Source organism: Pan troglodytes, chromosome 15 (assembly GCF_028858775.2).
Source record: "Pan troglodytes isolate AG18354 chromosome 15, NHGRI_mPanTro3-v2.0_pri, whole genome shotgun sequence".
In the NCBI taxonomy this organism is placed as follows: domain Eukaryota; kingdom Metazoa; phylum Chordata; class Mammalia; order Primates; family Hominidae; genus Pan; species Pan troglodytes.
The window spans coordinates 70,499,686-70,517,864 of NC_072413.2; the positions used below are offsets into that span (position 1 = coordinate 70,499,686).

Below are 18,179 nucleotides of genomic sequence, written 5' to 3' on the forward strand. Positions count from 1 at the left end.
GCCAGAAAAGGATGTAAGAACTGAATTTTCAGGTCCTGGAGTGCATCCTAAGGAATTTGAGCTTCTCATCCTGAAGACAGTAGCAAAGCATTGCAGGCTTTTACCTGGAAGATGGTGAATCCCATGGTGATGGGCATAGTAGGCTGGAGCCAAGAGAGAGTTCTGAACCCTGGGGCATGTCATATAAAGCTCTGCTGGCAGTTGTTGGTGGAGAGAATTAAACCACAGGAAGTATTGAGAACCTTCAGCTTCCTTGTAGGGCATTTGCCTCTTTCCAAAGCCTTCACAGGCTCTAGAAGAGATAGAAATCAAATGCCAGCACAGTGGCTGCTTGGCTTCCATTTTAAGTCTCAGAGTACCAAGGATGTTCCAAGGACTATCTCCCTGGATCCATTCAATCATTTGTCCATCTGCCCATCCACCCATGTCATGAACATCCATTCTCCCATTCAAGTTGGGAAACCTTGACCCGTGCGGCATAATATTCTGTGCAGAGGGAAATAACATGAGAAATAGGAGGCCCAGAGGGCTTTTTTTTTTTTTGCCATCAGGCAGAGCTTATCTAAAAGCACATCATTTTCAAACAAAACAAACCAGACCTAAGAAAGCACTTCATTGAGATAGGATTGGAAATCTGTCCTTTAAGTGGACTGATAGTGGAATAGGACAAGCCAGTCCAGCCCCATTGGCTTTGATCCTTGCAGTTCCCCACCTCACCTTCCTACTCGTCCCAGCCCCACTGCTTTCCTGACCTGTGGTACCTGCTAAGATGCCCCACCCTGCCCTGTACCTGGAGTGTCTGGGCCTTCCAGACCTCTGGATTTGAAAGTTATTTCATGGGAGCAGAAATTTGGTCTTCTTTACCTTTTATAAGTTCCTGCATCACAAAGGTAATGCTGAATGCTGAATGTCAGCTAAATGCTGACAATTCATTCCAGAATTATAACATTTTCAGCTGTGCCTATCAAAGAAGCGGGGGACAATTTGTCCCTTAGCTTTCAATTTTGGAGAGACAACCTTGGGGAGTACACCTAGTAGATAGTCAAGAAAAGCAGGTTAAATTAAATTCCTACAATGTGCCGATTCAGCAAAACTTGGAATACCCACTAAGTGTCAGATGTTCTAGGCGCTGTGAATATACAAATGCATAAGGAGGTTCCTTTCCTTAAGCGGCCCTGGGTCTGACTTACCACAGCTCTGCTTGGCCTTGATGAACTCACAAAAGGATCAAAGAGCATGCTCAAGGCCAGAATGAGGTCTGCGTGATAAAAGAGCTGAGAAAGATACCGTCAAGTCCACATCCGCCATGAGCAGACAAGAAGCCTCTAGCAAAACGTTTATATTATTACCTAAGTGTAGATGTTTAAATGCAACTTGATTAAGGAATGCAAGGTTTCTACCATTTGCTTTGTTTAAAAGCCAAAGCCCAGTAGAGTATGATTTTAGGTTTGCCCAGATTATTCAGAAGTAGAAGTCTTCCCAGCTGTTCATCTTTGCTCCAGTGGTGGAGGTGGCGGCATTGCGTGCCAGTATCACAAGACCACACCAAGTTTCCTAGTATTAATCCTCTATTGGAAGGCATTTCCTGGTAGACTCTCATGCCAGACATATTTTAATAAGGAATTCTGTGACACTGCTTGCTCTGGGGGTTGCTCATTTTATCCTGTAGGTGGTTTTATTTTTGGGAGATGAACAGCAGAGGGAGGGATGCATTTTGCAGAGAATAAATCAGTCATTTGTGATCCAGTTCTGTTTATTACCACACAGACTAGTAGTTCCTGACAGCTACTGAGAGAAGACGTCAAAGAGTTCAATTCCAAAATTTCTTGGTTGCTACGTCTAAGCATAGATTCCTTATACCAAACCCCATGACCTCCTTGAGGAGGAAAAGGAAAATACTTTTCTTCTTTTTTTTTTTTTTTTGAGAAGGAATCTTGCTCTGTCGCCCAGGCTGGTGTGTGGTGGCACAATCTCAGCTCACTGCAAGCTCTGCCTCCTGGGTTCACGCCATTCTCTTGCCTCAGCCTCCTGAGTAGCTGGGACTACAGGTACCTGCCACCACGCCCAGCTAATTTTTTGTTTTTTTTTAGTAGAGTCAGGGTTTCACCATATTAGCCAGGATGGTCTCAATCTCCTGACCTCATGATCTGCCCGCCTTGGCCTCCCAGAGTGCTGGGATTACAGGCATGAGCCACTGCGCCTGGCCAGGAAAACACTTTTCTAAGTTAATATCCCTGGTATTTGGGTAGGTAAAAGACAATATGCAAAGCTGTCTTTGAAGCTACACTTTTCTAAGAGTAGGGATTGAACAGCATGAAAATACTGTGCCCTTTGGCCACTTAAATTAAATCTGTTTTTATAGATGCTTTGCAGAGTAAAGGCAAAGGATCATTTACTCTCACATCCTCTTATGACCTGGAATGATGCCGTATGTGGAAACACAGGGCTCCCATGTCCTACTTAGGGGGCTAAGGAAATCCAAAGGGGGCACTTCCCATTTTAGATCCACATGATCCCAGGTTGTTCATCCAAAGATACATCCAGAAGGAGCAACAGCTTCCTGTCTTTCACTTGTGTGGATGTCCATATTGTTGCGGTATCTTTTCTGTTGCCTCTTCTATGTTTGTTAAGCAGATACTGATTTGTGATCCACTTCAAGTCCTCACCACTGTGCTGTCCTGCAAGAACCGTGCTGAAGAAAAGCTCATTTTCCCTAGGCTTCAGCTAACCATGCCTAAGGTCTGAGGACCTTTGGTCAAACATATTCAAGTCTCTTGAAAGGTGAGACTCAAGGATACAGACTTATGACTTCCTAAGGGCCCATCAGCCCTCAACGCTTTACCAGGTTGGGACCTTGTTTCCAAAGATGTTCATAGCTCCCTTCAAGTATAGATGGCAAGTTGTGCATGGACTGCCTGTTAAGTGAGAAACCAGAGCCTGGGCCATCCCTGGTGTCTTGGCCATTACCATTGCTAACAGCAGTGATAGTGAATAGTACCCAAAAGGGAATTGTAAGCAGTGGCCACACCTTCTACTAGGATGACTCAGATTTAGGACTCAAGAGGAGGCTCCTAACTTTCCTGCAACCACACATGGAGGGATTTTGTTTCAGCCAACCAGTACTGACTCCCCTTGGGACCCAAGTAAAGGACAATGAAAAGCAGCACATCAATGTGAGAAGAGCATGAGCTTTGGGGTCACAGAGCTCTGGGTTCAAATCCTGGTTCCATACTTACCTTGGGTAAGCCACTTGACCTGTTAGAGTTTCAGTATCCTCATTTGTAAAATGGGGGTGTTTAAACCTAAGCACTGCTTCAGAGCAAACATCACCAACAATTAAAATAATACAGCTAGACTCTGCTCCCAAATCCTCTTTGCTTCTTTCTCCAGAATCTCTCTCATCCCACAAATCATCCCTTGCAAGGACAGTCATAGCATGAAATTATTATTGCCACTTGACATGTATAATCATTTTTGTAGTGCTTCCACTTCTACTTCCACATTTGATTGTGTGATGGACAGGACTAGAAAGGTGAGCTTTTGGCTCCCAGTCCAGTTCCTTCTCCATCACCCCACACAGCAACACCACATTCTGTCCACACAGCCTCATTTTCCTTCAAGAGACTACATGGGACCCAAAAGGTCCCAAAGTCTGGATGTGATTCTAGGCAGCTTAGGTATGGAGGGCAGAGATGAGGCACACACACCTACAAAAAGAAAAATAGGATACTTGAAAATCACAAGAAGAGCTCTTGGCCGCTGTGCAATGCTCCAGCTGAGTGGTTCTCCACTCCAGGAGGACGTTCTGAAGCTGGGAAATGAGATCTGTGCTGTCTTAGGGGCCCACAGCACAGGGGAGGACATAAGGGTCTTCTTGAGGAGTTCAGCTGCATGCTTGTGGCCCAGGGCCCCAGTCATTTGTCTGATTAGCTTCCCCACCTCTTGAGAGAGTCACTGTGTTTTGTCTAAAAAGAAAGGAGATTTCCAAATGAGGACTCTCTGAGCAAAATATTGATTTTCAGCAGGTGTGGTTTTGAGACAGTTTGTACTGCATGCTCTCTCCAGCTCTCACTGTGCCTCGGACTCTATTGATTCTAGTTGGTTTTGATCCTGCCTTAGCATTCCAGGAAAGCAGAGCTCTCCTAGCCCAAGAAGAGAAAATGAAGGTGGAGTGGCTCATCGGGGTAACATCCCTCCACTACAGCCATCAACCACTCCAGGGATATGATGCCTCCTACTGCTGAGGACTCTGGCTAAGACACTGGTGTGATTTAGAGCCCTAGAGCATTGGTTTATCATCATATAGAGAACCACCCTCATCTTCTTTGGAGGAGGTGCCTCTCCACTGCATCCCAAGGTGGGAGTGACCTCTGGTAGTTCTGCTTGTTCATAGTCAGCTTAGTCATCTCTGTTGTAGAAAGAGAAAGAGAGAGAGGGCAAGAAAGAGAAAGAGGGAGGGAGAGAGGGAGGAAGTGGGAAAGGAGGGAAGAAGATAAGGCAAGACAAAATAAGACAAAGCAAGAAAGAGAGAGAGCACGCGGGCCAGCACGCTTTTTCTCCATCCCCTTAGGAATTTACTCTCAGCAGGGGCTTGGCTTGGCTGGTTTTGCCAGTGACTCCCTTGCACTTTGCAGATTCTGAATATACATTTCCCTTAAGACTAGTTGTCTGCAGAATAGGGGAAACAAACCAGCACCCCCATAAATCAGCAGAGGTCACTGCCAAGAGCTTTGTACACTTGCTGTCCCTGGCAGTGATAAATTCATTGCATTTGGGAAATGGCCAAAGACCCTGAGTCCAATCTTAATTCTCATTCCCAGAAAAATCTCAGTTTTCTGTTCACCCACCCCCGTTTACTGTCTTTGTGTTTCCTAGACAAAGCTGGCAAGGAGGAAAGAACACAGTTCCATAACTGGATCATCAAAGGCTGCATTTCGTTGCTTGGGGGAGGAGTTGCAGGGCAGGAAAGAATCACAGATCCCTAGGCTGTGGAAAAGAGAGGCCCAGGCCAGAGGGAGGCTGAAGCCATGGGGTCTGCATGGGGTGTGAGAGATCCGCAGAGGTTCTCAGATTCTGTTTTTCTCAGACCTGCACCTTGGATCTGCTATTACTGCTGTGGTCGGTTGTTCCCTTGAAGGGTGGTTCAGGCTGTTATAATGGTGGTCAAGGGCTAGCAATGGGATTGGTGTGGTGAGACCACCTCATGGGACTCATGCTCCAGTAGGTTGTGTTCTTATTCTCTTATCTTTCTCCCCACACCATCCTCACCTTGGTATCTGGCTTTGGAGTTGGCCATATGACATGGAGAAGATGAGAGTGGTGTCCAAACTGCTCCTCTGACCCACATGGGCCTCCTGAGAGTGGACAACCTCTCTCTGCTGCCCTTTCCTCCTTGCCCCTTGATTGTCTTTCTCCTCTGATTGATCAGACTGTGAAGCTGCAAGACCAGACCCCCCCTCCCTGCAATCCCACAGAATTAGGAGACATATTTCTGTCTCTCTACACAGATCTTTCCACTTTGATGAGAATCTTTCTGGTTGAGAGACCACCATTCCCCACTTGTAGCAGGATAGGTCATCCCCAGGTATACACATTCATACCCTGTGCCTGTACTTCATCTCTGCAGCCCTTAGCTGAATTGGCTAAATGCGTCTCTGTGCAAAGTCTATCTTGCCTAGTTGGATCTAAGCTTTATGACATTAGAGGCCAATTTGTCTTATTCAGGCTGTTATCTCAGCGTCTGACACAGTGCCCTGGCACCTAGTAAATGCTCAATAACTATTTGCTGAATATTATTTTGATTCAGTGTTTAGACATCTGCTTTATCCTGCTCTATTTTGATTGACAAGTTCTTTCTCTTCATGAACCAGGCTTTTCCCTTCTACAATGAGTCTATAAGAATTAGCTAGATCAGAGGGGAATTTGGTGCTGAGCCAGAAGAGCTGTCTAGGGGAGGTTTCCTCACTTCTCATGGGGCAGCAGAGGGGTATTGTGAGATATTGAGAAGTCAGAACAAGAAGCAGGGAACTGTTGCTTTGGAGAAGGGTCTGGAGAGGTTCCAGGCACTAGGATAGGCTTTTCCAGATGACTCAGGAGCCACCTGGCTCTGTCAGCCAGAAAGAAGTGATGCCTGACACAAGGAGACAGTGTGTCATTTTTACTCTGGACTAACATTTGTACCTAAGCTTTAAATGTTAAAATAATTTGGCCGGGTATGGTGGCTCATGGCTGTAATCCCAGCACTTTGGGAGGCCGAGGCGGGTGAATCACTTGAGGCCAGGGGTTTGAGACCAGTCTGGCCAACATGGTGAAACACTGTCTCTACTAAAAAATATATAAAAATTAGCCAGGCGTGGTGGTGCATGCTTGTAATCCCAGCTACTTGGGAGGCTGAGGCAGGAGGATTGCTTGAACCCGTGAGGTGGAGGTTGCAGTGAGCCAAGATCACACCACTGCACTCCAGCCTGGGCAACAGAGCGAAGACTCCATCTCAAAAAGAAAATGTTAGAACAATTTAAAGAGACAACAAATGAAAGCAAAGACCAATGATACCCCTCAGCCTGGGCTCTAAGACCATTAGGGATGGCTGAGCCAACATATTCATGCTCCTCTGAGCTGAGTGTAATCCTCATTCTCCTTCTGTGCAGAGAGCAGGAATTTGATGCAGTCATAAACCCAAGCAAGTATGGAGCCAGTAAACTTGCTGAACATTAAATTCCAACCGGCATTTCAGTGAACATGTATATTCAACTAACATCTGACCCTGTGCTAGACAGTATGCATCTGTAAAAGATAAACACATACTGTTCCTCAAGGCACTTAAACAAGAGTGAGCTGGATTTTTGTCTGAAATTTTCAGAAAAACACTTAGTGAAGTATGTTCACACTGTTTGTTAAATCAGAATACGTCTGGACTATCCAAGTAGTCTCAGAACCAGGCCACTATTGGAGGCTGGGCGTGGTGGCTCATGCCTGTAATCCCAGCACTTTGGGAGGCTGAAACAGGTGGATCACTTGAGGCCAGGAGTTCGAGACCAGCCTGGCCAACATGGGGAAACCCCGTATCCACTAAAAATAAAAAAAATCAGCTGGGTGTGGTGGTGCATGCCTGTAGTCCCAGCTACTCATGAGGCTGAGGCACGAGAATCACTTGAACCCGGGAGGCAGAAGTTGCAGTGAACTGAGGTCACACCACTGCACTGCAGCCTGAGTGACAGCGAGACTTTATCTCAAAAAAAAAAAAAAAAAAAAAAAAGAACCAAGTCAGTATTTAATTTCATTTGAGTCCTTCCAGTGGGTTTATTCCCATTAGTAGGGTAACTCCCCTGCTTTTGTAAATATGAGGGTATCTCAGGAAGAATAAGTCCCAAAACAAGATTCTTTGGGTTCCAACCAAAGATGAAACCAAGAGGGCCTCACATGTGACCAAGACATTTTCTGCTTTCTACTTTCACTTTCTTTTTGTTTATTTTTTAAATTGAGATGTAAAAGTTGTATGTATTTATGGTATATAGCATGCAATTTTGATATATGTATACATTGCGGAATAGATAAATCAAGCCACTTAACATATGCATGGCCTCATATACTTATTGTTTATAGTGAGAACACTTAAAATCTACTCTCAGCAATTTTCAGGTATATAATATATTGTTTTTAACTGCAGTCTGTAGTCACCGTAATGTTCAAGAGACCTCTTGAACTTATTCTTCCTCTCTAATTATGTGGTGTCCTTTGACCAATGTCTTCCCAGTCCTTCCCACTCCCCACAGCCCCTGGTAGAACGGCCATTCTGCTCTCTGCTTCTGTGAGTGTGATTGTCTTAGATTCCATGTACAGGCACATCTCGTTTTATTGCACTTCCCTGTATTATGCCTTATAGATTCTGTGTTTTTTACAAATTGAAGGTTTGTGGCAACCCTGCATCAAGCAAGTCTATCAGCACCATTTTTCCAATAGCATGTGCTTACTTTGTGTCTGTGTCACAGTTTGGTAATTCTTGCAACATTAAGCTTTTTTATTATGATTATATTTTTATGGTGATCTGTGATTGGTGATCTTTGATGTTACTATTGTAATTGCTCTGGGGGTGCCCAACTGCACCCGTAAAAGACAATGAACTTAATACATGTTGTGTGTGTTTGTTTTCTGACTCCTCTACCAAATCAGCCATTCCCCCATCTCTTTCCCTCTCCTTGGGCCTCTCTACTCCCTGAAATGACAATTATATTGAAATTAGGCCAATTAATAACTCTGCAGTGGTCTCTAAGTGTTCAGGCAAAAGGAACAGTCGCACGTCTCTAACTTTAAATCAAAAACTAGAAATGATTAAGCTTAGTGAGGAAGGTAGGTTGAAAGCCAAGATAGGCTGAAAGCTAGGCCTCTTATGCCAAACAGCCTAGGTGTGAATACAAAGAAAAGTTTATTGAAGATTGAACATGCTACTCCAGTGAACACACAAAAGATAAGAAAGCAAAACAACCTTATTGCTGATATGGAGACAGTTTTAGTGGTCTGAATAGAAGATCAAATCAGACACAACATTCCCTTAAGCCAAAGCCTAATCCAGAGCAAGGACCTACCTTGCTTCAATTCTATGAAGGCTGAAAGAGGTGAGGAAGCTGCAGAAGAAAAGTTTGAAGCTAACAGAGATTGGTTCATGTGGTTTACAAAAAGAAACCAAGTCCATAACATAAAAGTGCAAAGTGAAACAGCAAGTGCTGATATAGAAGCTGCAGCAAGTTATCCAGAAGATCTAGCTAAGATCATTGATGAAGGTGGCTACAGTAAACAACAGATTTGCAGTGTAGATTAAACAGCCTTATATTGGAAGAAGATAAATCTAGGGTCTTCATAGCTAGAGAAGAGAAGTCCATGCCTGGCTTCAAAGCTTCAAAGGACAGGCTGACTCTCTTGCTAGGGCTAATGCAGCTGGTGACTATAAGTCGATGCCAATGCTCATTTACTATTCTGAAAATCCTAGGGCCTTTAAGAATGATGCTAAATATATTCTGCCTGTGTTCTGTAAATGGACCAACAAAGTCTGGATGGCAGCACATCTGTTTGCGGCATGGTTTACTGAATACTTTAAGGCCACTGTTGAGACCTACTGTTGCGGAAAAAAATATTTCTTTGCAAATATTGCTGTTCATTGACAATGCACCAAGCCATCCAAGAGCTCTGATGGAGATGTACAAGGAGATTAATGTTGTTTTCATGACTGCTAACACAACATCCATTCTGTAGCCTATGGATCAAGAAGTAATTTCAACTTTTCAAGTCCTATTATTTAAGAAATACATTTCATAAAGCTATAGCTGTCACAGACAGTGATTCCTCTGATGGATTTGGGCAAAGTAAATCAAAACCCTTCTAGAAAGGAGTCACCCTTCTGGTGGATGCCATTAAGAACATTTGTGTTTCGTGGAAAGAAGTAAAAATATCAACATTAATGGGAGTTTGGAAGAAGTTGATTCCAGCCCTCATGGATGACTTTGAGAAGTTCAAGATCCTAGTGAAGAAAGTAACTGCAGATGTGGTGGAAATAGCAAGAGAACTAGAATTAGAAATAGAGCTTGAAGATATGACTGAATTGCTACAACTTCATAATAAAACTTTAATGAATGAGGAGTTGCTTCCTATGGAAGAGTAAAGAAAGTGGTTTCTTGAGATGGAATCTACTCCTAATGAAGATGTTGCAAACATTGTTGAGAAGACAACAAAGAATTTAGAATATTACATCAACTTAGTTGATAAAGCAGCAGCAGGATTTGACAGGATTGACTGCAATTTTGAAAGTTCTACTGTAGGTAAAATGCTATCAAACACCATCACATGCTACAGAGAAATCTGTTGCGAAAGGAAGAGTCAATTGATGCAACAAACTTCATTGTCTTATTTTAAGAAATTGCCACAGTCACCTCAGCCTTCAGCAGTCACCACCCTAATCAGTCAGTATCCAACAATATCAAGACAAGACCCTCCCCCAGCAAAAGGATTATGACTCACCAAAGGCTCAGATGATCCTTAGCATTTTAACAATAAAGTATTTTTTAATTAAGGTATGTACCTTATTTTTTCAGACATAATGTTATTGCACACATCATTGACTATATATAGTGTAAACATAACTTTTATGTGTACTGGGAAACGAAATATTTCTTATGACTTGCTTTATTGTGGTGGCCTGGAACCAAACCCACAATACCTCCAAGGTCTCCCTACATAAGTGAAGACAAGTGGTATTTTGTCTTTCTGTACCTGACTTATTTCACTTAACCTAATGTTCTCCAGGTTTGTTCATGTTATCACAAATGACAGGATTTCCTTCTTTGTTAAGGCCAAATAGTATTCCATTATGCCTATATACTGCATTTCCTTTACCCATTTATCTATTCATTGATGGACTCATAGGTTGACTCCATATCTTGGCTACTGTGCTCTCCCTTTCTTTTGTGCTGGGTAAGGAGTGAGTCTTGGTGAATCCTTGTCATTGCTCTGTCTTTTTCTGGCCAGGCATCTCTAAAATGTGTCCCCCAGCTGATGGGAGGTCTGTGCCTCCTCCTTCCATCCCTTCCCTGGAAAGAGCACCAAGGAAGAGGTCCTTAATGACCAGTCCTGCCTCTCAGCTGAGCACTCTCCTCCTCCCTGACCAGCTCTCCATCCCCCTCACCACTAGGGCCTTTGTCTGGCTTCATGAGACGAACAATGAGCATACATGGGGGAAGATGCTTCCTCCACCAGGACAGCCATTAACTAACAAGCCCGCCCTCCCCAGTGAAGGCCAACCTCCCTCCTAACACATTCTCTCTCGGAACACCCAAGCTTTCCTGTGCGGCTGAGCTGAATTCCACTTCAATGGATAAATAATCTTGCCCACTGACAAGTCCTCTTTTCTAATGGACCAGGATTTTCCTACCCTTGATGAGGACAGATCTGTTTGGAAGGGACCACAAGATTCTAGGAATTGGGTGGAAATCAGGGGTGAAATTATTTGCCAAGGCCAGAATGTATAACAAATGCCCCTGGGAGCCGAGGAAAAGAGGCGGCACCTTGCTGCAATACCTGCCCCTCCTGGGTGTTAGTTACATGTCCTGTGATGTGGTTGCCAAGAACTCCTTCCCGGACAAGGTGGTGGCCCTGAAATGCAAAAACTGACCCAATTGCATTATTGCCGGTTTTTTTAAATTAAACTTTTTATTTTGAGATACGTATTGATTCTGATGCAGTTATAAGAAATACTGTGCTGTTTACCCAGTTTGCCCCAATGGCAACATCTTGCAAAACTATAGTACCATATCACAGCCATGATATTGACATGGCTACAATCCCCTGATTTTATTCATATTTCCCAGTTTTACTTGTGCCCCGTGTATGTATGTGTGCATTTAGTTCTATACAACTTTATCACGTGTTAAGATGTGTCAGAATACAGAACCATTCTGTCACCACAAAGATCCTTCCTGTTGCCTTTTATAACCACACCTCCCTTGCTCCCTCTACTTCCTCATCTCTAACCCCAGGAACCACTAATCTGTTCTTTGTCTCTATAATTTGTCATTTCAAGAATGTTATGTAAATGAAATAATATAGTTTATAATCTGGAGCTTGGCTTTTTTACTCATCCTAATTCCCTTGAGATTCATCCAAGTTGTTGTTGGGTGTAGGAACAGTTTGTTCCTCCTCATTGCCATGTCTGGTTTTAATCATTAAGCACCCCAACATGGCACCCAAGCCCAATTACAAATCCTTCAGGACATGATCCTCAGGGAACTTTTATTCTAAGAGAGCCCATTTGTTTTGTTTGGTGCTTCTGAGTTTGGGGGTGTGGGGATGGAACATGTTGCAAGTTTTTCTAGGTACATGCAAACATACCTAGGTTCCTTCATCTCCTTCCCCAAAACAGTGATCAATTGGATTGTAATATTCTTTAGCACTGGTTGACAGCCCTTCCTTGTGTCTCCTTGTCACCTTCCTCCCCAGGAGCACATCTACAAGCTGATGAAGAGTGACAGCTATGCCCGCTTCCTCCGGTCAAATGCTTACCAGGATTTGCTGCTGGCCAAGAAGAAGGTATCTTTGGGAAGGGCAGGCTTGCTCTTAGCACTGTTGACTCTTGCCTGCTGCTTGCTGCTGGTTTGAAATGAGAATATCATCCCTTGGGTTTTATTTATTTCCTACTTTCTTCTTTCCCTTCTCTATCTGCTCCCATTCTAATGGAAAACAGTTAGGATTGTCACCACCCCAGCCCCACTGCAAGGTCCAGGATGGGGCATCCTACCTCCACATCCCTACTGCCTCTCTCTGCATGTTCTGCCCATGGTGGGGGTGGGTACGTAGGGTGACAAAAGACTAAGGCCACAGTGGCTCAGCATAGGAGTGCAGGGCTGGCAGTAACACCAGCAAAACCCTTAGGACACTGGAGAGAGCCCCTCACTGCAAAGTCCAGCCCCTTCACCTCAGACTTCTCTCCCTGACCAGCCCAGAGAGGAGTATGAGGCCAGGGTTGGGGCAGCTCTCTCACTGGTCAGAAAGCCTTGTCAGTTTCAAGAGCACAATCAGGTACCTAAAGTCATCCTGGGGTTTCTCCCTCCTTGACACCCCCTTCCTCTCCCGCACCTGCCCCACGGTGTTGCCTTTCTCTCTTAACCAAGAAGTAACTGCACCCAGCTCCTTCCTCCTCCTCCTTAGAACTCAGCCATGGTTCCTTGCAGCCCATGGAGTCATGGATTTGAGATGCAGGGGCCCTCAGCATGCAGGTGAGGGGTGACAGAAGCAGGAATAAATTCAGCTAGATTCCTGGGAAGAGAGGAGGAAGAGTAGGCAGGAGAATAGGGTCCAGGAAGGGAATGGAAGGCAAGAGAGAGGGCTCCTGGTTTCAGTACACCTGCCCACCCTCTGTGCTTTTCAGCTCTGATCTGAGGCCCATGTGTGGTTAAGTGTGGCTCAACTTGCACCAAACCCTATGACTTCTGTGCCATGGCACTTAGGGAGCACACGCATCCCTTTCTCCTCCCTCCTGGACTCCCAGCCCCAGGCCCTAAGCACGTGGTTGCCCATCACATGCTCTCCGTTGGGCTGCCTCTCAGCCACGCAAGCCTTCTCTCTGTGTGCTGTCACCCTCATGTGCCAGGATCCTGTCTGCGTATCTGGTTGGGACCACACAACTCCAGAGTCCTGGAGAGCATTTATACCCTGCTCTCCTGCCCTTGTGTAGCCCTGGAAAGAGGCCATAGAGTCTGAGAAAGGAAAGAGGACTTCTGGGGTATCCCAATTGTCAGCAGCTCTCTGGGTTTCCTGCATCCCTCCCCACAGGTGTGGCTACTGTGATGGGCAGTGTGGAGCCTGGCCTCCTGTCGATTCCCCTGCTGGAGGATGCCAATGGAGGGGCTCCTTTGGAGGAGGCCGACACCCTCATACATGGCTCTAATGCCCATTTTTTCTAAGAACTAGAGGAAAGAAAAATTATAGGAACTTTTGATAACTCCAGCCCAGATCTCATGGATGAAGGTCAAAGTAAGTTTTTCTTATTTTCTGTGGCTCAAGACCCCTGATCTGATCACAGTTTGGTGACTTTCTAAGGCTCTGGTAGTTTAACCAGTCTAGGCCTGTCTACACACCTAGAAGAAGAGAAGCTAGAGGCCATTCATTCTCCTTGTGGGTTTGAACACAAAGGAAAAATGCACCCCAAACCAGGCTGAGACCCCTGTGGCTGCATATCCTCCCTTCCAAGAAGAAAACCTCTCAGAGGAGGTCACTTGAGTGAGGAAGGAACTGGCAACCTGCCTGGGAAAAGTTCCTTAGAATTATCCTCCCAGCTCCCGCAGTAAGGGATGTTCTTGAGACAGACAGCCCTTGCAGATACCAACAACGTCTCAATACTGAGGAGTTGTTTCCCAAAACAGTGACAAAACCTGCTTTCTCCTTCTGTTTCTTCCTGAGAGTCTCCAGGTATGGATCTGATTTGTAACTCGGCACTTTCAGGTAGGCCTAGAGTATTCTTCTGATTTCAGGGACAGGTTCACCGTATCCAGGTCATAAAAGGTATGTGAGATTCACAACCTCCAGCAGAGAGAGGGAATATGAATCAGCCTCACTTTTCTGCTGAGAACTGACCTGGACGGAGTCTTGAGGCACAGCCTTCTGATCCTTCATCCCTAATTCAGCCTCTTTTCTAATATTTTCCAAATAAATGATAGTCACACTGAAGAATCAGGTTCTCAGGGGGTAGGTGAGCTGGGTCCTGAGGGCTACTCTAGGAAACTTCAGTACCAATGATGATGGTTTTCCAGGGCAGCTCAATGGCCAGTGCAAGGCAGAGGAGCCAAGTGAGCCAGACCAACGGCCACCCTCTGTGAGCCAGAGGATAAGAATAACAGGCCGACAATGCCAGCTGCAGGGCCCAGGACTGGCCTGACTTGAGCCAAGTGTATGCCACCCAGGCTGGCCACAGGGTTCAAGCTGAGTCCTGCCATCCCCAGAATAGAGACTTGGTATGGTACCCGGGGCCAAGCATGAGTCCTTCAGTTCCTAGTACAAGAAGAAAGGCCAGCCCAACTCTGTGGTGTTATGTCGTTTGTGTTGTATTTTCCTTCTGCAACCTCATATCTGTCTTCTGGCAGCCAGCTGAGCTGACAAGGGGCCTGGCTGCCAAGGTAGCCCCCCAACTTCATCCACACAGGCGGCTGCCTTTGGCCTGTCCCCTCTGCTTTCAGCACAGTCCGCAGACCCACAGACCTCAGGCTGCCTCTTTAGCTCCCTCATTTCAGTTATTTGCTGGGTGTATGTTTGTGTCTATGTGAGTGTGTGCACTCTCCGAACTTCTCAGCCTCGGGCTCAGGACCCTGGAACGGGATCCAGGATACACTAGCAGGTATTTGAGCGGTCATTCTACTCTCCCGGAACCCCTGCAGGTAGGAAATGTGGGGTGAAAGGAAAGTCAGGAGCACCCCACACCTCTCTTCCTCCTGTAGTAGAGGGAGGCTAGGCCTGGAAGGACATTCAAGGGCTTTGCCTCTCCTCGCTCCTGTTCTGGGAACCCCAGCTAAGAGTTCCCCACAATGGTTTCTGAGCTTCCTCTAGCCTGTCGTACGTACATCTTGGCAGGTGTTATGTCACCTTTTGGATACTGAGAAAACACACAATCCCCATGTTATTGTCTTCTGAGACCCAAGACCCTTTGTCCATGGCAAAGGCTATGAGTAGACCCTCCTTGCTCTAAGGACACAGAACGAGGGTCACTAGGAAGTCACTGAAGTTAGCAAACTTTCTGGCTGCCTCTGGGCAGGGGAATCTCAAGAGAGAAAACAGTCCTAAGGCAGACTCATGGATGAGTAGATAACTTTGCTTCCCCGGCAGCCCCTTCCTGACGTCCCTCCCACACCCTGCTGGCTCTCAGAGCCAGTCTGTTCTGTGTCAGGACTTGGGGGGCCCCCAGGGCCCCAACCACCAGGACTCCTGCCTGTGGGCACGGCAGGTTGAAAGCAGCAAGCAAGCTGCTCAAACCCACCGACTGTGATCCTGTGCAAAGTCATGATGGTTCTGATCCAAGCCCCGCAAGCACCATTCATGGCCCCCGGAGAAGCAAAGCCCCCTCTCTGCTCCCTGCTCCAAGGAGGCGGCACCATTTCTCGTGGGCTTCTGTCTTCTGTCTCTCCCGTTGACTCTTCCAACAGCTCTGGCTGCTTCTCTTTTCCCATTTTTCGCCCCATTTTGCTTTGGTTTTTGTTATTCTTTAGCTGCAGCTGCTGCTGTTTGGGAACCACGTATAAGCTGAAGATTTTTTTTTTCTGTATTTTTCTCCCTACCCTTTTTTTTTTTCCCTAAAGCCAGAAAGTGAGCAAGGTCGTAGAACTTCCCTAGAAAAGTTCACTCGCAGTGTGGTAAGTTCAGTTGGTTTTCTTCCCTCAGCTTTTCTTCTGGTTTTGGTTTTTTCTTTCTTCTTCTTTTTTTTTTTTTTTCCCTTTGGTTGTTGTTTCCTTTGGGGTGGGAGGGAGTCCAGTGCTTTCTCCCTCGACTCAGCCCTTTTCTTTTGCGAGTGTCTGCAGCTTCTCTTCTAGGGATGAAAATGCAAAAAAGAGCAAGCGGCTCCCTCTGCAGAAGGTGCACCCTTGATCGCCCAGCCTCAGGCCTGGGCATTTGATCATCTGTTCAGGGCTTTGAGGAGGAGGGACCCTGCTGCCCTCGGGGCTGTGCGGTTTGTGCATCTTCTGCAGCAGCTCAGGGAGAAGCCATCGAACTATACCGTGAAATAAATTGGCTCAGAACCATAGCTCATCGAAAAAAAAAAAAAGCCAAAATTTCCCTCTGTGAACCCTGGCAGTCACGCCGGTGTGGGTCGCGAGCTAATGTTGCTGTGTAGGCGGCTTTTGCTGTGTGCAGAAAGCGGCCGTGCTGCATGGGTCCTGGCGATGTGGCCTAGCTGGCGTGTGTGTTAGTCGCCTCTGCATGAGTCCCTTCCAGCCCCCATCAGCCTCATGTGCACAGTGTGATAGGGAGAGGAGGGAAGTAGCTGAATCCCTGCGGTGTCCTGGGTACTCCCCGGGGGCAAGGTCCTACCGGCCTCCTCAGGCCTTGATTCTAACAGGCTGGGTAAAGATGGGCTTCAGATTCCTACCGGTTCATGGTACGCCCCAGCTAGAGAGGTAGAGCTCCCCACAGTGGCACATAAAGACAGCCGTGGCAACAGGTGGGAGTGGGGGAGTCCGTGGCTGTTCCCTGGGGTGCATGGCTGAGACTCTCTACCATGGTTTGTAGAACAACACAGGCCAATCTCCTCTTTCCATGCTGGTCGGCCCAAGATTTGAACATTGAGCTCAGTGCACAAGAAATGCTCAATCCCGCTCAATCATGGGGCCCATCCTGTACCATGAACATCAAACCAGAGGGAACCAGGGAGCAGGGGTCCCATGCAGGGAGCTGGCCACATTCCCTTCCCAAAGGGTGGCAGCCCATTGATATTGACTTGCCTTTGTTCCACCTCTGTTGAGGAGGAAAATCCTTGTAAAACCTGACTACTGTGTGACTGGTATACGTATTTCATCCTTTTAAGAAAAAGTCTAAGGCTCCTGGGTTGAAAGCAGCCTAGTCATTTACGTGTCATAGCTAGATGCATTTTAAGTGCATTTAAACATTATCTTGAATTTGCTACATGTAAACCTCAAATAACTCTAGTAGGTGGCAATTAATTAAACATCGGTATCCATCCCTTCCCTTCCTCGGTCTTCCCTCTCTGTGGCCTTTCCTCTTGAGAAATCAGAATGTGCAGAACACAAGGCCTGCGGGTGCCTGGTCTATCTTCATGGCTGCTTTGCCATGGCCATGTGGCTCCGCACACCAAGAAGCTGCCACGGGCTGTCAGAGTCAAGGCTTCTGGGACTTCCTTCACTCCATGATGGCCTGAGAGAAGGTAGTGGGAGCCCATCGCTCTCTGTTTGTCTCTTTTGAGGACTGGCTACTGTGTGGGTAGAGGATGGTTAGGGATTTTGCTGACAAGCCAAGGGTGCCTGTGTAAGCAGAGCCTTGACAGCCCCTGGAAGCTCTTCAGGGTGACTGTGCAGGCCACGGGTGTGAGAGGGGAAGCCTGGTACTTGGACACAACGTCCAGACATTTTTCAGGCTGTTTTTCAAGAGAAGTGAGTATCAAGAAAGGCAAGAATGGTCTCGCGAAGCTCTGTGAGGAGCATTTATTGATTTCCTTTCATCCCAGAAGTGGTGTTGGCTTGGGGGTTCTCCCAAGGTCTGTTAGCAAAGCATTTGGAACAAGAAAGCACCAAGACACCCCTAAGTGTCTGAAGTGCACACATGGGAGAGCTTCCAGAGGGAGTTTCAGAGTGAGCTGAAGGAGAAAAGTATCCTAAGCTCCTGAGGGTGTGGATAAAAGGCCCAAACTATTAAAAAAAAAAAACAAAAAAAAAAAAAACCTAAATTCCTAAATTCCCTGCTATTTTATGAACATTATGAACAAGAAACTCTAACAGGTGATGCATTCAGAATTTGGGGTTCCAGTGGTGGAGATGGATTGCCATCCATCCATGCTCCTCCTGCTCTTGGGGTGACACCATAGCCCCACAAGATGTGGCTAAGTTTGGGGAATATGACCCATGTGTTGGCTCTCAGATTACTTAAGATTGGAACCCAGGAATCTGGTCTCCACAGCCCAGTGGTCTCATCAAACAGAA

At 46.2% G+C, this 18,179-nt stretch overlaps 1 protein-coding gene across 11 annotated transcripts in view; it reads left to right on the plus strand.

Annotated features, from left to right (window-relative positions):
* RGS6 (regulator of G protein signaling 6) overlaps positions 1 to 18,179 on the plus strand; it is a 631,284-nt gene that overhangs the window by 592,198 nt on the left and 20,907 nt on the right. For 4 of the 11 annotated variants that reach the window (XM_063793003.1, XM_063793005.1, XM_063793004.1 and 1 more), the window contains 2 exons: positions 11,983 to 12,072; positions 15,828 to 15,881. In XM_063793003.1, the coding sequence (XP_063649073.1) occupies positions 11,983 to 12,072; positions 15,828 to 15,881 (144 nt within the window). Of the gene's footprint in view, positions 1 to 11,982; positions 12,073 to 13,314; positions 13,393 to 15,827; positions 15,882 to 16,058; positions 17,067 to 18,179 lie in introns of those variants that run through there. The other 7 variants (XM_016926311.4, XM_024348773.3, XM_063793007.1 and 4 more) reach the window with 5 other exon arrangements.